Here is a 21,493-nt window from a genome sequence, read left to right on the forward strand (position 1 = left end):
AGTGGGAAAACCTCTGTGACATGGAGATTTCACCTCCCAAAACAGTGTCTTTGGGGAAAATGGTGGAAACCCTACACCTACAAGTTCTACAGTGAGACCAGTCAAAACACTACTCTGTTAGAGAACAATCTTAGCAATTGCCAAGGAGAATAACTGGGTGATTTGGAGAGCCTGTCTGTAATTTGTGTGGCTCTATGCACTGTAGTGCTTTACTGAGCACCAATACACTTGTCCCCACACCCAGAAATTCTAGCTCAAACCAGTGACTGTGAATGAGACACTTAAAGGAAGCAAAATTATCCCTATAAATTAATATTTGAGTTGTTTTGATCCCTAATACCCACAAACAACAAATACATCCTGCCCATTCCTTAAAACTCTGTTTATAAAACTATGATTCCCTATTGCCTCCTTTAAAATATGCCCCATCTTGCACATTTTTCAAAGTTTTTGTTATTGTGAAAGGAGCAAGGTAGTTACTGAACACTACATTTTCACTCTTACACGTACTTTGGGTTTCTCTCATCAATCAAGATGTATTTTGGCATCTGTTGGGCAGCAGCACGGGAGCAGCAGCTGCAGTGGCTGCTCCAGCTCCACCCCGTGCCTGTCGGATGAAGTATTTCCTGCCCTGTCTTTCAGGATTTCTTCTGTAAAATGGCGCTAATGATTTGAAAATATTTTGAGCTTCATTGACGAAAAATATACGTAAAAACTGCATGTCATTTTCATCTGTCATTTCCTGTCCCCATAACTTAACGTGTATGCAGCCAATTAAGAGGGAAAATGAGATAGGAATATTGATTCAATAAATATTAAATAAAAGGAATTTGGGTAGTTTATTCTGGTTCAAGAGGCTGGAAATCAAAAAGCAAAGCTGTGCCCTGCAATACAGTAAAACACATTTTCAAAACCAGAGTTAAGTACTGCCTGGGCGTTTGCAGATGATTCCTAGAAAATGTAGCAGTAATAAAATGTTCATTGCCTTAATTCCTTCAGAATGTGTCTGTCCTATATACACAGCCCTGTGATTTGTGGAAGTTGGCAGGTCATTACTGGTTAACTCTGTTGTTCCCGAGCAAGAGAAAACAAATCTGCCTGCGGAAACTGAGCTTGGCCAGGATCATCACAGTGAACTGCAGAGAGCTGCTGCTCTAAAAAACTGGTCTAGCTATTTGCTCAGGCCAAGCAGATGCTAAATCCTTGTGCAGCTCCTTGAGGCTGTGGACAAGACAGGGTTACACTTAGCTCTAACAATGGGTCTACCCCACATATTTTCATTTTTTTCCCCTGAAAGGCAGTGTTGGTATGGTAATGCCCCATCCAGCATCATCGGGATGTTTTGGGAGTCTTGTGAAGGGCTGACACAGCGATGTGGCACTCTAGGAACAGCCACAAGACAAATGATGATTCAGAATAAAACTGCTTTAGGGTAAGCAAGAGCCTGGACCTTTTTTCTTTTTTTTTTCTTCAGGATTGGGTTACTGCTGCAAACTTTTAAACTGTTTCATCTCTGTTGGCAAACATACCTGGGCAACTCCCTTCTGTCCACAGGACAGCTGCCATCCTGAGGGAAAAGGGGAAAATGGGTGGGAAAAGGGGAAAATGGGTGGGAAAATAGCCTGGGGGAGGCACTGCAACCTCCCAGCTAAGCAGCTCTGACCACTCTATTTTTATTTCTTTCCTTATCAGAGTCTTCCTCTCCTCCCAAATCAGCAAGGGCCCCACCCTCTCCACCCACTCAGGCAGGCAGCTGAAGTCTGGTGCACCCACCACATTCCAAACAGCTGGAACTGCTGCCAGTCCCGACAGCTTGCATTGGGTGGGTGACATGGAGAGGTGACATTAGGGCAGGTGTCCAACTCGAGTGTCACAGGGCAGTATTTAGTACTTCTTTTTATGGCTGCTGCATTTTATCTCTGCTCACAGGGAGAATTCCTGACCCTGTTTGCTCCCCCTTTCTTTCTATCTTCAAGGAAATGTTATCGTGTAGGTCATATCTTTTTGAATTCTAATTAAGAAAAAAAATTTGAAAAATCAACTGTCATTTAAACAGAGCTAAGAAACAAGAGATTTTAGTAACAGCTCCAGGTCCTGCAGGAGAAGACTGGTGGATGGAGGCCATGAGCATGATATGATCATTGTATTATAACAGGGGGTTTATTATTGTAATTTGGGGATTCACAACTCCTGATCATGATTCTTTCTGTCTTTTCTGGTTCTGCTGGGCACAGAAATTTAACCTTTGCTTATCTTTGAGCTGGTTATATTTAGATTTCAGAGCTGGTATGGAGGAGGTGGCCCAGTCCCGAAGCCTGGAGCTGGGACAGGCTCTGCATCCACAAGCCTTTGCACACAGGGTGGTGGTGCCAGAGAGTTAGAATGTGGCCAGGATACATCTGCACCAAGGAGATGGATGAATCTGTGTCCCAAAAATTAGACACAGCCAGAGTCTGCCTGTGAGAAGAAGGGGATCTGAGATTATGTTCACATCTGCTGTGTGTCTGTCCTATGACAGTTCCTTCACAGCCTGCCCTTCAGTGAATTTCCCTTCACAGAGTATCTGCTAGGAACTTTTTAACCTGAAATGGAGTTAAACAAAAGCTAAATGAAAGTTAATGACCATATAAGCAGCTGATTCTGGAATAGCCTTGTGACAGACACTTGAGAAATGCCCTGTAGTTATTGGAAGGTATTTCCCAAGGTCTCCTTGGGATGTTCTGTGGCTGTGTCAGCAGATGAAAATACTGTCTATATTTCTGTAGCCACAGGTGATGAGGAATTGCTCCTACAGTGTAATTTAAACCTACTAGGGCTCTCCCTGGATGGGGTCAAGTGTGCAGAGAGGGACTCTTGCATGTTTGATTTCATATGACTGAACAAGATCTGCTCAATTTATGCTTTCTCAGGGTCCATAGGGAACAAACTTTGGTCCATATAGAAAGTACAAGTTACACCAGTGCTGCATGTCTGGATTCAACGTGGCAGTTTACTGAATTGCAAAAGGCCACTCTGCTACACTGAGCCCTGAGCAGGCACAGACTGTTTGGGGACAAAGAATGGGAGCCTCCAAATGGTTCAAGTGGCCTGAAGTTCAGCAGTGTTAAAAGGTTCATTTAAATTTTCTCACAAACCTCTCAGAGGTTCTTTGTAGCATGATTAATAACAACTGAACGTTTCTGTTCTGGGATCAGCCATTGCTTAGCTTACCTTGCAGCAGAGCACACTGAGGCCTCATTCATTCCCACTCTAACTCAGGCAGTAGTTGCCAGCTGGAAAATGATGACAGATTTGCATCCTGTTCTGCTCTGTTTAGGAGCCCGTGCTCACTGCCTGGCAGTAACAGTATATTTGCACAGTGCCTTTAAGCCCAAAATGTTGTAATTTTACATGACTTAAGGGTGGCCATTTCTATCAGCCCTGAAGTGCAGCAGCTTCAGGGCTGGAATGTGGCAGCCAGTTACCAGACCACAGCACATAACAGAGTACTGTGTGAGTATCTTATCCACATGAAACTGCAAACAGAATTTGAGCAGGCAGAAACCAGGCTGACCTCCCTAAGCCTTACTTTATCTACAAGATCTTCAATACCCATAAATAAACAAGCCCTGAGCTGACCTCTCTTTTGTAGCATTGTGCCAGGGCAATGTTTTGCTGCTGCAGACCCTCTGAGGCTCCTGCTGAGCCCCCCAGCAACCCCCTCCGACCCTGCAAGGTGCTGCTGTGCCAAATTGAGTGTCCCCACACAATGAGGGTACAGCTGCCTGCCTGCCAGAGTTAATGAGCAGAGAACCTCAGCCTTCAATTAAACTTTTTTCAGCCATGTTTCTGAAAGATCTTTACAGAAAAAAAAAGGAGGTATCCTGCTCCTTGTTTTATACAGAAGGAGGCTGGAGGCTAAAATGCAAAGAAATTAAGTAACTATGTGAAAATTACAAAGCAGATTATCAGCAGAGCTCAGAATTCAGCTCAGCTCCCAGCCCCACCACACCCCTTTCTATCACTTCGTGCATCAAACAAGGCACAACTTAAAATCCACCACTTTTTACCTTCCATGGGAAAGAAGCAGTTCTGCTGCAGCTTTCTCTTTGACTTTGGATTGCATCAAACCAGTCTGGCTATGCTCTTATTTTATACTTACCACCACCCTATGGAGGTTCTTTTATGTGTGAGTGCCATTGAAATCAAGTTTAAAGCTAGAGTTTAGTGGGATCAAATTTTTGGATACAAAATTCCCAGAACATCTAAAATACTGAAACCTGAAAAGAAAAGAGAGGAAAGAAATCTAATGGTCACTTCTATCCCTATATGGTCCCAGTCCAATAGGAACTGCTGGCTCCAACCAGCCTGCCAGAGGTCTGGAATGCTGGGACAAAAGGCCAAAAAACATATTTTTTTCCACCCAGACAACATTTTAGGTGGAAAAAGAAGGACATATCCAGGGACACCCAGATGAATAGCAGCCCTAACAATGCCAACTTTTCCACTCTCAGAGTTGTTTACACCCACAAAATTGATTGTGGTGCCAAACCACAAGGAGAGTTGTGACTCCCTAAAATGTGTGGTCTTTATCAGAAAGGCCAGATGAAGTAATTTTGAGCTATTAGACACATTAACAATGCCTGAGGGTGTCATACACAAAGAGCTGACACCTTGAAGCACTGATGCAAGAAGGATGGACAAGAACACGAGGTGAGGGTGGTGGGAGGAAAGGTCTTTTTCAGATGTATCCAAGGTAGAGCAAATTTTATTACTGGGCTAGAAACAGAGTATCCCAGGAGTGAATAGATCACACATTTGATCCCGTCTTGGGCTCAGTCCAACTCCCACTGAAGTTTAATGGAAGTTGGATCGGCCGCTGCATTCACATTTTTTCCATGCATGGAAAACTATTTCCGTTACTTTGAATTACAATACCACTGGCTTTGGATTTTATATAATAAAGTAAATCTAGACCACTGTTTATATTCCAAAAAACTGCATTCTGGGATGCCAGCAAATATATTGCCTGTTGGATTAAAAAAAAAAATAAAATAAAAACTGGACACATTGGTTTAAAAAAACAACAGCTCCTAATTATTAAGCATAATTTCTCTTCCTTGTGCTTTTCTGGAGTCCTCAAATATTTGAAATATGAAAGGTACATATAAATTGTTCTCTGCTGGTTGAAATGGTGGAATCTGTAAAACTGCAATGTTTTATAAGAAACAGGTTTAATATAAAAACAATAATCTTCATGACTGGCTCCTTGCTTATCGGTATATTTTAAGCATTTTAAAATTTACAGGGAAAAAAAACCCCAACACCCTTGTGGTGTCAGTAACAAAACGGATGCATATTAGCAAACCCTCATATTTTGGGAATTGGCTTCTCTTGATTGTTCTGACTGCAAATGAACTCTGCAGATGCTGAGAGGTACAGGAAATGTCTTGTGCTAGAAACAGCATTTGCTCCCTGCTTTATGAATTGGATTGTACTAAAATCCCAATGTGGTAAGACTGATTAGCAGACTTTGGTAATGCCTTCTGCCCTGGTACAGCTTTATTACCAAGGAAATAAAACAGAGAAGACTTCCACAGTGAACACACACCCACACCCTGGGAGCAAACATTCCTGTGGTTAGCTGATGCCAGGGAAGAGCACAGCCCCTGCCCTCTGAAACAGAGCAGCAAAATAAAAGAACCTCACCAAAAGAATAAAACAAAACAGGCATATACACAAGTAACAGAGGGAAAGAAACGTCATTGAGGGATGTTTCATGTTAAAGAGAAGCTATACAGCTGGGCTGGTGGTGAGGAGGATTTAACAGAGCTGAACAAGGTGGTGACCACCTGCAGCCACTTCAGAGAGAACTGACAGCAGGATGAGGAGTGCAGCCATGAGCATGTGTGTGTGTGCAGCACGTCTTTCCACTGACAAATATACTCTGCAAACACCCCTGGCACCAGCAGCTTTTCCTCTCTATTGAAAAATGAAGTTTCAGCATGGGATTTAAAGGAAAAAGAAAGAATCCCTCACACACACAGCCACGTGGTTTGAGCTGGGCAGATTTCCCTCAGCCCAGGTGGTGCAGAAGAGCCAGGTGCTGGCTTCATGGACACTGCCAGGCTGCGCACTGGTCAGCCACAGGCTGAACCTTCCTTCCTCACAACAGCAGCCTGTGAACTTTCCTCTACCCCACTGTGGTCTGGGGAGCATCCAGGAATGGTTTACAAGACTCTGGATTTTAAGCCATACTCACATAGCCTTAGCTAACCTTCCCTCTAAACGTGACAAAGCCCTTTAGAGGCACCAAGAATTAGTTCCAAAATTTCCCAGTGCAGGATTTGAAATCTGAATAACTAGGACTCACCCATGACTGGCTGTAACTTCCAATGTGCAGTAAGTGTTCCAAAATGCTGAGATTTACTGATCAGAGAGAAGAAAAGAGGAGTGGGTTCTCTCACTGGCTTTCTTTCTGTAATGAAAGAGCACATGCTGGTATGCTTTGACTGAAGCATCCGAGGGGAGATGCACCCAAAGACAGATTCCCTGGCAGAACTGAAGGAACATCAAATTAGCTGGCCTGATGTGGGGCGGGGGGGGGGGGGGACACTTCAAAACCAAAATGTCTCTTAAATAAGCTTCTTTAATTATTATAATCTGTTTATTTATACAAATATAAAATATATTTATATAGATTTATATAATATAGATTTGTCGCTTTGGCAGCTCCTTTCATTTACAGACGTACTGGTCAACGATCTCTGTGCACTTTTTACACTTGACATAACAGCACCAGTGGAACTTGCAGTGGCAGCGCTCCACCTGCACGCTCTTGAACTGGTCATAGCCCCGGCCGCAGCACATGAGCTCGCAGCCGTCCATGCCCTCCGAGGTCTTGTTGCACAGCCTGCCCTGGGTGCCCAGCGAGCCCGTGGTCTCGTTGCGCAGGCAATAGTCCGGGCTGGGGTCCACGTACACCAGGTCCTCCTGGGTGGGCATGTTGAAGCGGTTGTTGACCAGCTCCAGCTTGCCCTTGCGGCTGATGCGCATGGCGGCGGCGCTGTCGTACTTCTCCTTGAGCAGGTCGCCCACCTTGCGGAAGTCGGCCAGCTGCAGCCAGCAGGTCTTGAGGCTGCACGAGCCCGACACGCCGTGGCACTTGCAGGCCACGTCTGCCAGCTTGTACACGGCCTGCGGGGAGAGAAATGCGATCAGGCAGGGCTGTGCTTGTTCCCGCTGCACTGGCAGCTGGCTTAATTACAGCGAATTCACGGCGCTCTCAGAACCGCTTTGATTATCCCGCAATTTCTGTTGTTTCGCCCTTCAGAGCAGACAAAGGTCTTCTCCTCCCCCTGTTGCGACTGCTGCGTTCCTGCTCCCTAAGAATTTCTATTTCTGGTTACACTGCCTGCAAACATGACTTCCTCACCCCACCTTCTTTCTGGCTTGGTAGCAGGGTCAAGGGCAGGAGAAAAAGAGAAGGAGCCCTCTTTGCGTGGACTCTGGAAACTCCCCACCTCACAGACTGTGGGAACCCATAAAATCAGAGGGTTTTGGGAAAGCTGCAAAAAGCAGGCCTCAGAGACAGCAGAACTGTGAATAGAGCTAAGCAGGAGCTATGAGATAGCAGAAAAATTACACAAAAAGTAGAAAAGTAAAGACAAGAACAACAATGGTCTGTGTATTAACACTTGTCTAGAATAACTCCCTAAGCTGCAGAAAAGCGTATCTAGTGAGATATTAAATCTAGTGAGATATTAAGAAGCTCTAAGCTTGACCTCCACGGTGTGGCATGTTTTTCCCATTCAGAGCTGCAGAAAGGGAACACCTGGGAACCAGCCCATTTCCTACTGCCTGCACTAGGAACCAGCACTATCATTACAGGGATACATCTGCATCCTTTGGAAACAAATCCATGGGCCCACACCCTTTCCTGTCATCTGCCCCGACAGGAGCTCACCCAGGGGCAGTGCCCAGAGAGAGGCAGGCAGGGTGGTGGTGCACAGGACACATCTCCCTGGAAGGCAGCTCAAGGTGTCAGCACTCAGGAATATCTAATGATTATCGAGTGTTTTTATTGAAGAGCTCTGGGTGTCAGGGGTACAGATCCAAATCTGACTCTGACATGGGTTCAGGATGAACGTGTTTTTATACCTTTATCGTTCCATAACTACATATTAATTATTAAGCTTATATTGTGATTTCATCTAAGCATGGATTTTTGTAATTTCTATCAAACCCCCCAACATAGTTTCTCACGATTCTTGTCACGATTAAACAATAATTACACCCAATTACCAAACAATCATCGCATCTAACAATCATATCATTTATCACAGTCATTAAATGATTATACAGGTGCAGCCTGGCATTTCTCAGGGCCTACCAGGCCTATCTTTCCCTTCTAACCTCCCTGAACATTCCACGATTTTAGGAACATTTTTTCCCTGCACTCTCAGAGGCGCTGCTCCCCAGGCATCCCTGGCTGCGTTCCTGCGCCATCTCGTGCCTGGCTCCCTCCACTAGCACGGCTGTCACCAGGCAGAACTGCCAGGATTTCAACAGCACACGCCAGCTTCCCGTGCTGTCTTCTCCCAGACACTTCCAGCTACATTTTCAGGAGCCTGCGGGGGCTGCAGATGCATCACACCCCTGGAAATCCAGCATCAAAGTCAGCACAGAGAGACTTGAAAATTCAGAGTGTAAAATCCTCATCAGAGTGAGCTCAGGATGTGAAGGGAAACTCTCCTGTTTACTCTCCTCCTCCCCACGCTAGCTGGGAGGTGAGAGAAATACTGAGAAATAAAAAACCCAGGTTGGGTTTGCTCTTCCCATTCATTTCAGAGACAGGTACAAAAGTGCAATGCCACGTGAGCTCTGTCAGCTCTCAGGCACTGGCAGAGAGAGCTGGGCATTCCCTCACTGTCAGAGCTGCTCTGTGTCACAGCAGCTTAACCCCCAGCCCTTGGCTCAGCATCCCCTCACCATCAGGCTCACATCTGCCCTCCCAAGACCATCCTGCATCCTGCAGTGCTTTTGCCAGACCCTGCATGCCAAGCAGAGATGTTTGGCATCAGCTGCAAAATTACCACCAGCTGTATCTGGTGGGGGAGAGCGAGGAACACGAGAACAAAACAGGGTGCTCTGAAAGAGATGGCCACGTGTCTTCCAGCCAGGTTTTCTGCTGAAAAAAAGCAGCCAAACGCAGAGGTTTCTTTTTTGTCTCACTCACAGACACAGAAGAAAGCTTCCCAGCTCTCTGCTTTCACGTGCCAAGATGATTAAGGCAATTGAGCATACTGCAAGCAAAACCTTCTGCATACAACAACCTTCTGGACCAGCAGGGAGAGGTCAGAGTTCTCCCACAACAACTGGTTGCTCCTTGCCCAGCTAATGTCTAGTGCTTTTGACAGCTAGTGAAGATTCAATTTGGCTTAATGGCTAAATCACATGGAGGCCAATCCAGCTCCTGAGAAAGTCAATGGAGTGAGCCCTTAAAACAGAAAAGCTTTAGTTCTGCTCCTCAGAGCTCAATTTACCAAGGCAATCCCTCACAGTGCAATGTAACAGCTCCAAGCTGGGAGTTAAGCACTTGTCTTGGATCAAACTACAACTGCAGAGGACCAACCACACTGTTACCTAAGGATTCCTGCTGTACTATGACCAGACAGGCTACAGCTAAATTTCCTGAGCACCAGACACTTACTATATCCTCACTACACTGCCAGCCTGCTTGTTATAAGCCTGTGTTAGCACTTTCTGGTTATGGTTCTGTCAAATCCCAGGCCACTCATGCCTCCCTTGCCCTCGCATGTGTTTTTATAAAGTATTATGATTCTTCCTAATCCTGGGCTTTGTTCCTTTAGAAAAACACTGCAACTCAATCCCCTTCAGTTAATGTCATGGGAATGAGTTCACTCTGACTTGGCTTTAGGCAACTGATGCTCAAAACATCTGGCCCCTGTGGGCAGGAGCTGTTCTGGGGAAGGAGAGTGCCACCAGAGCTCACAGGTGAGCACGGTGCCCCTCAGCCCCCACAGCCCCCACCACCCACGGGCTGTGGAGCCAACACAGCTTCAGCTGCTGAATGACTCTCCCATTGTCCCCCTTCGCTGCCCAGAGGAGGAGAGGGCAGAGGAAATTGGAGAATTCCTCTCTGACAGAGCTCAGGTCAAGGTAGAGAATAACAGACCCCACAAGCAGTTCCGAGGGCAGGGCTTGACCAATGGCCATGCCACTTAACCAGGCTAAAAATGCCTCTAATGGAAGGGCTTAAAGCCCCTTCCCATAAGCCCAAGTTCTCTTCCAATTCTCTCAGTGCAGGAATGGGAGCAGGAGGAGAATTAATGGGTAATTCCTCTGTGGTCAATTAGCCAGACCCCCTTGCAGGCTCTCGAGGCAGTGGCCGGAGTGACTGATGACTGAGGGCTGCCATATGCTCAGTGGGTAAACACAGGGGAGGACTGACTGCCACAGCCTGCCAGACAGAGCCACAGATAAGGAGGGGGGCAATAGGAGAGCGTAATGGAGACCAGTTGGAGGAAAAGACAGATGGAAGGAAAGGACATATTGAGATAACAGCCAAAGACAAACAAACAGCAGCAATAAAGCCAGAAGCCACCACCACAAGGACTACGATGTGGAGTGAAGGGGTGATGGGGTCAGGACTGCCTGAGAGACAAAAGACATCTGATTCCCTCCTGTCCCCCTCCAGCTCCTGAGAGGCACAGAGAGAAGGGACAATCCTCTCTCCTGCCACCAGAGCTCCTCAGGATTCAGGGAGAACTTTCTCATTCATAGGAAACTGAGTGAAGGGGCATGCCATCAGCTGAAACCCTGGCTGTGAGAGCAGGGCAAGGCTGCAGTGGGGTGGCAGCTGGTGGTCACTCTGCAGTGCTCACTGCTGGGTCTCCAGCAGTCCTTTGCTTCCAGCATAAACTTCTGGGAATGGGGACTTAACTCATATGCACCTTCCTACTTTACAAAACTAGTATCTCAGAAGTTTAGGAATGCAGGACCGGACAGGACCTCCTGGGTTATAAAGTGTGATGTCTTGCTATTGTAGGCACTGCTTCAAGTAACATTTTTCCCTAAATGCACAGGATGCCTTTTTAAAAGCAATTAGATTTTCAGCCACCACTATTCTGATTGCCATTCCAACAATAAAATAGCTTTTTCTGATTTCCAGCCTATATGTATTTACTTTATGCCCATTTGCTATTGTGCCAAATTGGCCTTTTGCTTAAAAAGTACTTTTCCTTCCCTATTATTTCTCCCACGAACACAGACATCAGTCATATCCTCTCTCCACTTTCACTTTACTAGCCTGAGAATGGCAAGCTGCTCTAGCACACGTTCTTAAGAAAAGATTCCTATCCCTTGGGTCAGCCCTAACAAGCCTTTTCTAGTCTGAGGTCATTTTACTTGGGAATATGAGAACACACAATACTGTGGGGCCTCACGAGAGCTTAATACATGGCATTAATATTCCCCCATGTTGTATAAAAAGACTTATGTCTAGTGTGTTACAGGATATTTACCACCTTCCAAGCCATATTACATCTGCAGCCATTTGCAGCCAACTGCTGCAACCAATTCTTTCCTACTCTTTTCCTAATGACTAAAGATGTATTTCATGCAAGGGCTCAAATGATGGTCTGAATGTTGTTTTACTGAGTGTCATCAGCTACTGTACAAAACTCAGATTCTCCTCTGTGGTCATAATACCTGCCACCTTTGCATCAACAGCAAAGTTCATCAGCCCATTCCTAGCATTTGTGTTGAGGCTCAGAAACAAAAATCCTAAGGGCGAGTCGAGTCCTTGATGAGTTCTCCTAATTAAGCTCCACTAAAATCAAGCTACATTTTTTCACACAACTTACTGACATCTTTCCTTGAACCAGTCTCTTGTCCATCTCATAGTTACTGCAAATTTCATTGCATTTTCCAGTTTTACCAACAATTTCCCATGGGAGAAATACCTCAAATGTTTCACAGAAGTTCACATAAATGTGACCTATCAGATCTAGTCTGCTTTTAGAAAATCAGTGTTCTAAATCAGATGTTCTAAATGATTGTGTGACCAAGGTTTGAAAAAGTCTTCTCAAATTATTTCCTACTTTCCTCTGAGATATCCAGTGTCCCCCACCCCAACTCAAAGCCCCAGGGAAAGCACTCACTCACTTTGGTACCAAAACTTCTCTGCCTTTAGACTCAGCCCTGTCCTCACTGGCTCTCTCCTTTCTTCCAATCTCCTCCAGTGTGCAAAGTTTAGAAAACTTTGCTGTTTATTTTATTAGCCTTTTCAAGGTCTGACTCAGCGTGAGTTTTACTGTTCTCACCTCCTCTTTACACTTCTTGACCTCTAAGACAGAGCTTTCCATTATTTATTTGCTATCTTTTTTTTTTTTTTCCCTCCAATGTTAGCAGGCTCTTGATCTATTCCTAACAGCTTCTCTGTGGCAGTTATTCATTCAGTGAGGTCTGGATATTCTTCCTACAACCTTTTTACTCTTGTTGGCATGCAGACTTGTAATGGCTTTAGCATCCTGGACTTGAAAAACTTCCAGACCTCCCCCACATCCAGGTTCCTCAGCTGAGCTTATTAACCAGCTCCCTTAGTTTATAATATTTTTTGTTGGTTTTGTCTGTTTGGGTTTTTTTTTTTTTAATCTATGAGCTTAATTACACACTGCTTAGTCTTCCCTTTAATTTAATGTAACCTAAATTAATAATTTAATCTATGTTACTGCAGTTCACCTGGCACCCCAGCCTAGGGGCCACACTCTGCCTCTGGACCCCTCCAGGCTCTTGGAGTCTCAGGTTCACTCTTTGCTTTAGGCAGGGCATTAATCTGTAGTAGAAGTTCACGCTCCAGACATGTAGGATGTCCAAAGCAAGTAATTCAGAAAAGAATGTCACATTCAGGCTACTGCCCCACCACACACACCTCCCATTTCCTAAGCAAATACAAAGCCAAGCAATGCCCAGCCAAGCAAAAAAAAACCCAATCTCAAACCAAAACTCAGCTTTCAAGTCCAGTTTTTCACCTACTGCAAATTCACCCCAATTTGATTTTGCAAAAGAACCATGAATACTTGCAATGCTTCAACCTGACACACTGATTTCACAACCAAAAAAAATGGAACAAATCATCTTTGGTGTCAAAATGAAGCTGAAATTACACGCAGAAAAGACAGACATCCAAGGGAAAGGGAAACATAATTCAGTAACAATTAGAAGTAAGAAAGGGCAGAAAATTGATAACGAAACTAAGGATATTATTTAGGAATGTGCAGAAGAGCAAGACTAAGTACACTTAATGGCATTTTTTAAACATGAATTAGAAGTAAAATTAACCTTTGAAAAGCTTACTTCTAGGGAAGAATGACAAAAATTTAAAACACCCTGGGGAAAATGCACAAATGTTCAAGTTAGTATTCCTGTTCTACTTTTGGAAAGAGGCAGGATTACACAGCTGCACTGCATATGAATGATGCTACACCTTCCAGGCTATTAATCACAGACAGAGGAATTGTGTGAAAAGCAGAAGTGCATACACTGAATGCATGCAAAAGGGGTATGGGAAAATTGGAAAGGGTACACTAAAGTGACAGGAAAATGATTTGATGGCTGATGGGAATCTCTGAAAGTGATAGAGTCTTCAGTGCTCAATCTTGTTTGTCAAGAAATAATGGTGAATAAATTACAGTAGATAAATACTTGTATGCCAAGGAAATTCTGACTACTAAGAGGGTTTTGGATTTAGCTGTAAAAGTCAGAAAAAGAACTGACTGGAAGCTGGTGTCAGATAAATTCAAATGATCATCAGGTTCAGACTTGAAACAGTCATTAATGCTGACATCATACTACAAAGGGAAGTGATGGATTCTCCATCCCTAGGGGTCCTCAGATCACAAGTGTGAATCTTCTCAGAAAATGTCTGCCACCTAAAAGCAAACTATTTATTGTGCCCAGTGCCAAGGTAACTGAACAAGGCCTGAGTTTCAGAGATAGCCAGGCTCCTGGCCTTATATTCCCAAAAATCTAAATGATGGCAGAAGAAAAGAACTACGGCATAGGTTGGACTCGATGATCTTAGGGGTCTCTTCCAACCTCATTATTCTGTGAGTCTGTAACACCATGTTACAGACTTCTTTCCACCACCAGCCTGTTACTCTCAGAGCTCTGGGAAGCTAATTTCTTAGACATAAACCTTAAAAATGGGCCATAACAGCACCTAGTTTATTTGGAAAGGGCTTAAACGTCTACATATGGGTGCCATACAGTATCTCAAGAGACCCCAGAACTCACTGGCAATACAAACCTGACATTAAAATCGGAATACTGTCAACATTGTAATAGTCACAAGAATGCAAAAAACACAATTGTATGCTTTTACTGGGGCATCAAGGGATTATCCCCCATCAAACCCTCACAGAATTTGCTACCCAGCTACCCCCACCCTTCTGTCAGTCCCCCTGACAAAAAGGAGAGGTCCAGCACGGCTCTTACCCTGCGGCCAGCCTCGTTGTTCTGCAGGTTCATCAGCATGCGCGCCTGCTCCTCGGAGCCGCGCACGTAGTTCTTCTCCCTCTCCTTGGCGTCCACGAACTCCTTGGCGAAGCGGTAGCCGTACTCGACGTTGTCGCCGCAGCCGCCCCAGAGCCAGTCGCGGGGCAGGTCCTTGGGCCGCGCCGTGCGGCTGCAGCCGCAGCTGGACAGCTCGCCCTCGCGGCACGCGCGGCTGATGGCGTTCACCACGCCGGCCGCGCTCACCGCGTACGTGAAGGCCGTCTCCCGGCTGCCTGTGAGAGAGGGGACGGCAAATTAACCACACAAAGGTTTCGTTTTGTGGGCTACACGCAGCCAGGAGCACGCAAACAGGCTCCTGAGAAGGTGCACGGAATCTACTGGAACTAAAGGATGTGATGGTTGAGCACAAGGGATCCATCCCGTTCTGGATTGCAACTCCAGCCTCTTTCCCCTTCACTTATCCTTTCTTCTTTATCCTACTTCACCCTTACTTCTCTTCTCCATGTGTGGACCCTCTTATCCTTTCATTCTAGCCTGGAGGAAACTCTCAACCAGCAGGAGGGTGAAAATACACTTGCTGACTTAGCCACTGCATTTGCCATTAAGAACAAGTAACAAGGTTGGGTCTGTGCAAAAGGAGTACTCTGCTTAAGCCAGTTGCTGCTCGGGAATGGCTTTCATTTAATTGGGACATCAGTCTTTGTGGGCTCCTCTTCATTGGACTGGCTATAGTTTACGTAAGATTACATATGATTACGTAAAATTATTTGTAGACAAAATGAAGGAAACTCATTTTTACACTGCAACATCAAGGCAGGGGCTCTTCCACTGCCTGCAGAACTGCAGTGCTGGAAGAAGTAAAACTCCCATGTAGACCATAATAAATGAAAAGACTTTTCCATTAGCAGATTTACTAGGGACTGCCCTGCTTGGCATGCATGCCCTATGCAGCTGGATCAGGTCTCCAGCTCGGTTTTCCTGGCAGGGATTCAGCCCCAGTGTGACCGGGGCACCAGCACAGCCCGAGCACTGCACGAGGCCAAGCACCACGAGTGCTGAGTGTCTGCGGAGAGGGAGAGGGACTAGGAGGCAATCCACACCTGCACTCTCACCACATGTCTAATAAATAGCTGAACCAACACCTTCAGAGCCATTGTGCTCATCACCAAACCTGTAGGTGATAAAGAGAACAACTGCCAAAGCTTCATTAGAATAAGCAATCTAATTGTGAAGGGCTACTCACACCAAACCCCAGCAAGATGCTCTCAAGCAAATTTTGCTGACTTCAAAGGGCAGATCCTCAAAGCATGGTTTATCACCAGCTCAGGAGGCTCCCAGTGCCAGCTCCCTCAGCAGGGCTGAGCTGACACATTTGGTGTGTTCTTGTTCCAATTTGCACGTGCTGACAATCCCTAATTAATAGCAGCTTATCACCAGCTTAGTGGTAATGACCCAAGACAAAGGCAAGGCTGTAAATGGCACCCACCTGGCAGAAAAACTTCGGATTTTTTCACCCCACCTAAATGAGAGATGAACACTAAGGGTTTCTGCTGTGGAACACAGCTGATAAAATGCTACATAACACAGAAGGGAGGTCTTTACTCGCAGGTCATTAGAAGAGATCTATGCTCACCAAATCTCCCTGGTCCAAGATATAATCAGGAGTGACTCCTAGTTAAGGCAACTCAGACAAGACGGGCCTGTAAGGGAGTTAGGGTAATTCTTCAGTAACCAAAATCAAGCTTTTACTCATCTAGTTTGTTTTCCATGTTATGAGTCTTTTAAGGTAACAGTCCAATGTGGAGTTTTGCCCCTACCTGTATGGAGAAAGCCCTGAGGACACACCAATCACCCTTTTAAAGAAGAGCACTTCCCTGTCTATAGAGATCAAAATACATGCACAGGAAAGGACCTCACACTGTGACAGGCCGTGCAACAGAGACTGCATGACTCCAGGTGCTTAGCATCCTTACAGCCTGACCGAGACCCCTGAAAAGACACTAGGATTTACACTTTCACTGTCCACATTTTAATAATCTCCACCTGTCAGATGCAACAGCACAACTGAGTGCATAACCCCTGCATCTGCACCAGTCGTCCAGGCTGCTGAGGACGATGGTGGGACAAGAGGCTGGAACAAGTCACAGAAGGGTGGGTTCTCCCTCCCAAAGCAAATACTTGGAAAAGCATTTAGCTTTTCGTTTGTCCTCTCAAATTCAGCCCAGCTCCGCGCTGCGCTGCCGTCTCCAAGAACTGGGGCGCTATTCCCGAATATTATCCACAGGGCTGCGGGCCCCGGGAGCTGTGCCCGGCGGCGGGAGCTCGGCGGAGCTCTGCTGCCCTCCTGTGCCCGCCCGCCGGGAGCGGGGCGGCGGCTGCGGCTGCACCCGGGGCACCGCCGGGGCTGGAGCCGCTCCGGGGGCACCGCCGGGGCTGCGGCTCCGGCATCGCCTCTCTGCAGCTGCTCGAGAAGGAAACGGGAGAAGAACGCACCCCTACCCCCGTCGGGGACACAAAAGTGTGTCGCTTTAACTTTTCCATTAAAAAAGTTTTCGTTTCAGCCCGCTGATTTTAAAAGCATTACCCTAAAGTTTGTAGATCTCGAAGAAAAACAAGGGAAAAAAAATTCTCTTTGTTCTCTGCTTTTATGACTGTCTTCTTTCTTTTTTTTTTTTTTTTCCTTTTAGCATTTGAAAGGGCAGAAGAGATAAGATCTTTGGCTCCAGAAATGACTGGACTAACCTGGAAACCCCAGCCTTGCATTTAGGATTCCTCTGGAGGAGATATGTTCTCTCCTCCCCGAGGAAATTCTAACGTGACCTTTTGGGGTGCTCTGTCCTCTCCCCCTCATAAATGCAGCAGTAAGGAATGTGTCTGTATGTAATGTATAGAGCTATATATACACACATGTGCAGTCTAAAAATCTGCATTGACAGAACAGGAAGCAACTTTGGAAGGGTAATTTTTTTACATTATATATTGTTACTGAAAAAACCCCATTTAAAAGCTAAGAGCAAGTCTCAAAACAACACAAACACTAGGAGAAAACAATGCTCCAAAGCAGCCTAGTTCAGTGCTATGGGTGCCCCTCCAAAAACTTGGTATCACTGGACTGCCTCACTCCCATGAAAAGCACAAAATGAAGGTGTAATGATTAAACACAGACCAACCAGCTCTCCTTTCCTGAGCAGAGTCAAGTTCTGTGAAGGGGAAAGGAAACTGATCTTCCAGGTTTCTAAGTGCTCTCACACGGATCTCCCAGGCTTTGGCCAAGTCAGGTTCTCCTCCCCTCTCACAGTCCAGTGCAGCGCCAGAAATCCCATAACATGTGCCATGCTCACATCGGTGGGTGGGCAGCAAGGGTTGTTGGCACACTGTGCCCCTTCTGGGTCCTTCTTATCTCCCTTCCTCTCCCTCCCCACAGCAATCTGGCATGTCTGTGCACTCTTGCAGATATTCTGGTCTCCAGACCTTTCTCGTGCCATTGGCACCGAGTACAGAAAAAGGGCTGTGGTCCAGATTTGGGGCTCAGAGGTTGAAAACAGGAGACAGACACACAGTGTGAACCCAGGGAAGAATGACTTTATATCTGGCATAACCTAAGAGATTGAAAGGCTTTGTCTTCTTTGCCAGCGTGGAAAATCTATTTGCTGCAATGATAAGCAATGACTCATTACAGAGTAGGAAAATGTAAAAGCGGAAGGTGAAGCTATAAAAAAAGAGGAGAGGCAGCATCTCCCTCCACAGCAGCTTATCACTGACACAGATAACAGCCATGAATCACCAAAGATCCTGGAATACCCCTGCACACCTTTAGTGACATCTTTCTTTTGTGCAGCCTGGTGCTGGAGCATAAACACCTGAATGTGCTCTAACTGAGCAGAGATTGGTTCCAAAACTCTGTTGGGACAGGTCTGCAAAAATGCATGCACACACAAACCAAATGTCAGGAGCAGGACTAGTGGCCATACACATCACACTGCTACAACACCTCTGCCTTCACCAAAACACAAAGAAATTTACTCCCAATCTTAACTCATAGGATCAAATTCGTTTTAGTGAGGAGAAATCCTCCCACTTCCACTATTCACTCTAGTTCCTTCTTCCTCTACACATTCTGATTGTTACAGAGCTTTTCATCCTTCAGCTCTGATCTTTGCTCCTTCCTACTTCACCCTACTTCTCTTCTCTCATTGCACTAACCCAGAGTTGAAGGAAGCCACTGGAGAATGAGGATTGCTCCAAAAGGGAAGATTCCTACTTCATTGCATCCTTGTGGAGTCACAAGTATTTCTCTGGGGATTTGAAATTTACACCATTCTTCAGGAGAAGGGAGTGACATCAGTAAGGAGAGATGGAAGTGTACTTTCTGTCCTTTGGTGGATGAAATTTCAGTTTTCATCCCCCACAGCACAAGTTTTAACAATGTGGGATTGCATGCAGCCCCATCTGGCCACCACCCTTGCTATCAGAAAGTGAGAGATCAAGGATGCACAGATGCCTTGGATGTGTGTCAGAACTGGAGGAATTTCCAGGAAACGCCATTTCCCAGGGGAGCACCCCAGAGAAGAACTGTTGGGGTATGAGCTGGGCAGAAAGGGAGGAATTAGAGCAGCTCTGGCATGCTGAATTAGGAGTTCTGCAAGATTGAGTAACACATGCAGAAATATCCCTAGAATTCTCTAGGGTGACACATGAATTTCAGGATCAAACAGAAGAGATCACAGGACTCTGTGCCCTATCTCCTAAACGCCCCAGAGGTATTAAAGATGCATTGTCTCTCTGTGTCCTGCTGCTTTTGCAGTTCTTTTGAGAGTGAAGCCAAAACCAGTGTGAGCAATACTGGGGGTACAGGAGCTGAAGGTCTTTTTCCATCCCTCGAGCTCACAAGCGAGAAATAGTTCTGATTCTTCTGTGTAAATGATTGGCTTTGTGGGTGGGAAACAAAACCTTCAGACAGGGGTTGTGGAGAGTGAGGGAGAGAGTGTGTGTGTGTGTGTGTGGCTGTTTTAACACCTTTTCTTTATTGGCCTGGCTGTCGGACATATCAAACCGAGCCCGGATTTCTCAGTTTCTTGCCATCAGATGACTGCATTTCAAAAGGAGCTGGGACAATGTAGCTAGGTCACACCTCAATTCAAGTGCAGCAATGGCCTGTCAATGTGCCTTTTACGGCCAGCAGGGCAGGAATTATAAAAATCTCCTAGGTTTACACAGAAAGTGGCAGTGCGGGGAAGTGGGGGAATTTCCATGCCCGGAGAGTCCATATTTCCCACATCTCAGGGCTGCATTCCCAGTCGGAGATGTTGGGAACGATAACACGGGGCCATTGTTCCTGCCTGCGGGTTCCTCCCTCATTACCTTTAAAGAAGCCCACCAAACAGAGGCAGCCCCCTCTTCCTGACCTTCCCGCGCTCCCCCCATAAGGAACTGTGTCCCCCTCGCCCCCCTGCCCCTCCGAGGGGCATCGGTGCCACCAGGCAGGCACAGGCAGCGCTCGGGCAGCGCCTGCGCACCAGGGAATGGGGAGAGCTCGTTAGAGGCAGCTTTAGGAGCCGCGCTAGTGTGGTTCATCACTGCTGCGTGTGCATTTGAAGGACAGAGGCACAGAGTGGCCCAGCACTGCACTGCTGGGTGTACTTCTGTACTTCCAGGTGCTCCTACCTATTTTCATGACCCTGCCAAAGACGGAAGTGTTATCCACCGTGCTGCAGTTCCACCGCCGCTGCCGAAACTGGTACTGGCACTCCTTGATGGCGCTGCGGGCGCCTTCCCCGATGAACACCATGTGCTCCTGGTAGAGCTGGCAGAGCTTGCGCTGCCCGGGGGACAGCCCCGGCAGCTGGCTGCACACCGGCTGGGCGCCGATGATGTACATCTCAGGCCTCTGGATGGGGTTCATGGCCAAAGACCTACGATGAGAAAAACATCCCAGGGAGTGTGGAGGGAGCGGCCCCCTCCGCGAAGCGCCCGACACCTCTCTCCACCAGCCCAGCCCAGCCCCGCTCCGGGAGCCCGGGCGCATTTCTCATGTCAGCTGCCTCCCTCCGCAGCTCTGCCAGATGCGAAGCTTTTCCAGGGCTGTAGCGGGAGTAACACTGCTCGTTTGTAACCCGAGTTTAAACACAGAGGACACCCGGGATGGGGAGGGGGCAGAGAGAAAGCTCAGCACTTTCCCCGCAGAAGAAAGCCAGCAGCTATTTTACACAGCGCCAGCGAGCGATGCCTGCTGCCTTGGAGCTAGGCTATTTTCCGCTCTTCGGGAGAAGGGGCTCCGCGGCTGCTCCCAGGGCTTTTGGCAGCGGCTAGGAAACCTTACCCATCCACTCCCTACGCATTCCCTACATCCTAAAGCCCGGACGGCATTTCAGCGAGCCCGTACAAAAGGAGCCCAGAAATGCCTAGAGGAGAGGGGCTGCGTCCCACCACTGCCGAAACCGGGCAGAGACAGCGGGAGGGGGGAAACCCGGAGAGAAGCTTCGAAAGAAGCCCGGGGGCAGGGAAGTTGCCGCGGAGGGCGCAGGGCAGGAGCAGTCGGACGGTCCCGGTCCCCGGCCCGCGGCGGACAAAGGCGCCGCCGGCTCCCCTCACTTACCACCAGGAGTTGGCGTCGGCCACCGGCGAGGTGCAGCTGCAGAGCAGCGCGGCGGCGAGGGCCAGCCTCGGCCCGGTCATGGTGGGCTGCGGGGGCAGCCCCCGCCGAGCCGGCCGCCGGGACGGGGCGCCCTGCGGAGAAACGCCGAGAGAAGCCCTGGAGCGGGGCCTGCGTGCGGCGGGGGCGCGGCGAGCTCAGCCCGGCTGCCGCCCCCTCCCACCCCGCAGGACCCTCCCCCGGCCGCCGCCTCCCGGGGGCTCCGGCGGCGGCCCTGCCTCCCTCCCGCCCGCCCCCGGCCCCGGGGCCGCGCTGCCGGAGCCTCCCCGTCCTGCCGGGGGCAGCGCACAGACGGCAGGGCTGTTCTCGCCCGTTGGGAGG

General features: G+C 47.4%; 1 protein-coding gene across 5 annotated transcripts in view; it reads right to left on the reverse strand.

Annotated features, from left to right (window-relative positions):
- Positions 1 to 6,624: 6,624 nt before the first annotated feature.
- Positions 6,625 to 21,493, reverse strand: part of WNT5B (Wnt family member 5B) — a 67,382-nt gene continuing 52,513 nt past the window's right edge. For all 5 annotated transcript variants that reach the window (XM_074538909.1, XM_074538908.1, XM_074538911.1 and 2 more), the window contains exons 2-5: positions 21,116 to 21,246; positions 20,185 to 20,432; positions 14,500 to 14,792; positions 6,625 to 7,176 (exon numbers count right to left, since the gene is read on the reverse strand). In XM_074538909.1, coding sequence (XP_074395010.1) covers positions 6,718 to 7,176; positions 14,500 to 14,792; positions 20,185 to 20,432; positions 21,116 to 21,195 — 1,080 coding nt within the window. In that variant the 5' untranslated portion in view covers positions 21,196 to 21,246 and the 3' untranslated portion in view covers positions 6,625 to 6,717. The remainder of the gene's footprint in view (positions 7,177 to 14,499; positions 14,793 to 20,184; positions 20,433 to 21,115; positions 21,247 to 21,493) is intronic.

The sequence above is a fragment of the Zonotrichia albicollis genome, chromosome 4 (genome assembly GCF_047830755.1).
Source record: "Zonotrichia albicollis isolate bZonAlb1 chromosome 4, bZonAlb1.hap1, whole genome shotgun sequence".
NCBI classification, from domain to species: domain Eukaryota; kingdom Metazoa; phylum Chordata; class Aves; order Passeriformes; family Passerellidae; genus Zonotrichia; species Zonotrichia albicollis.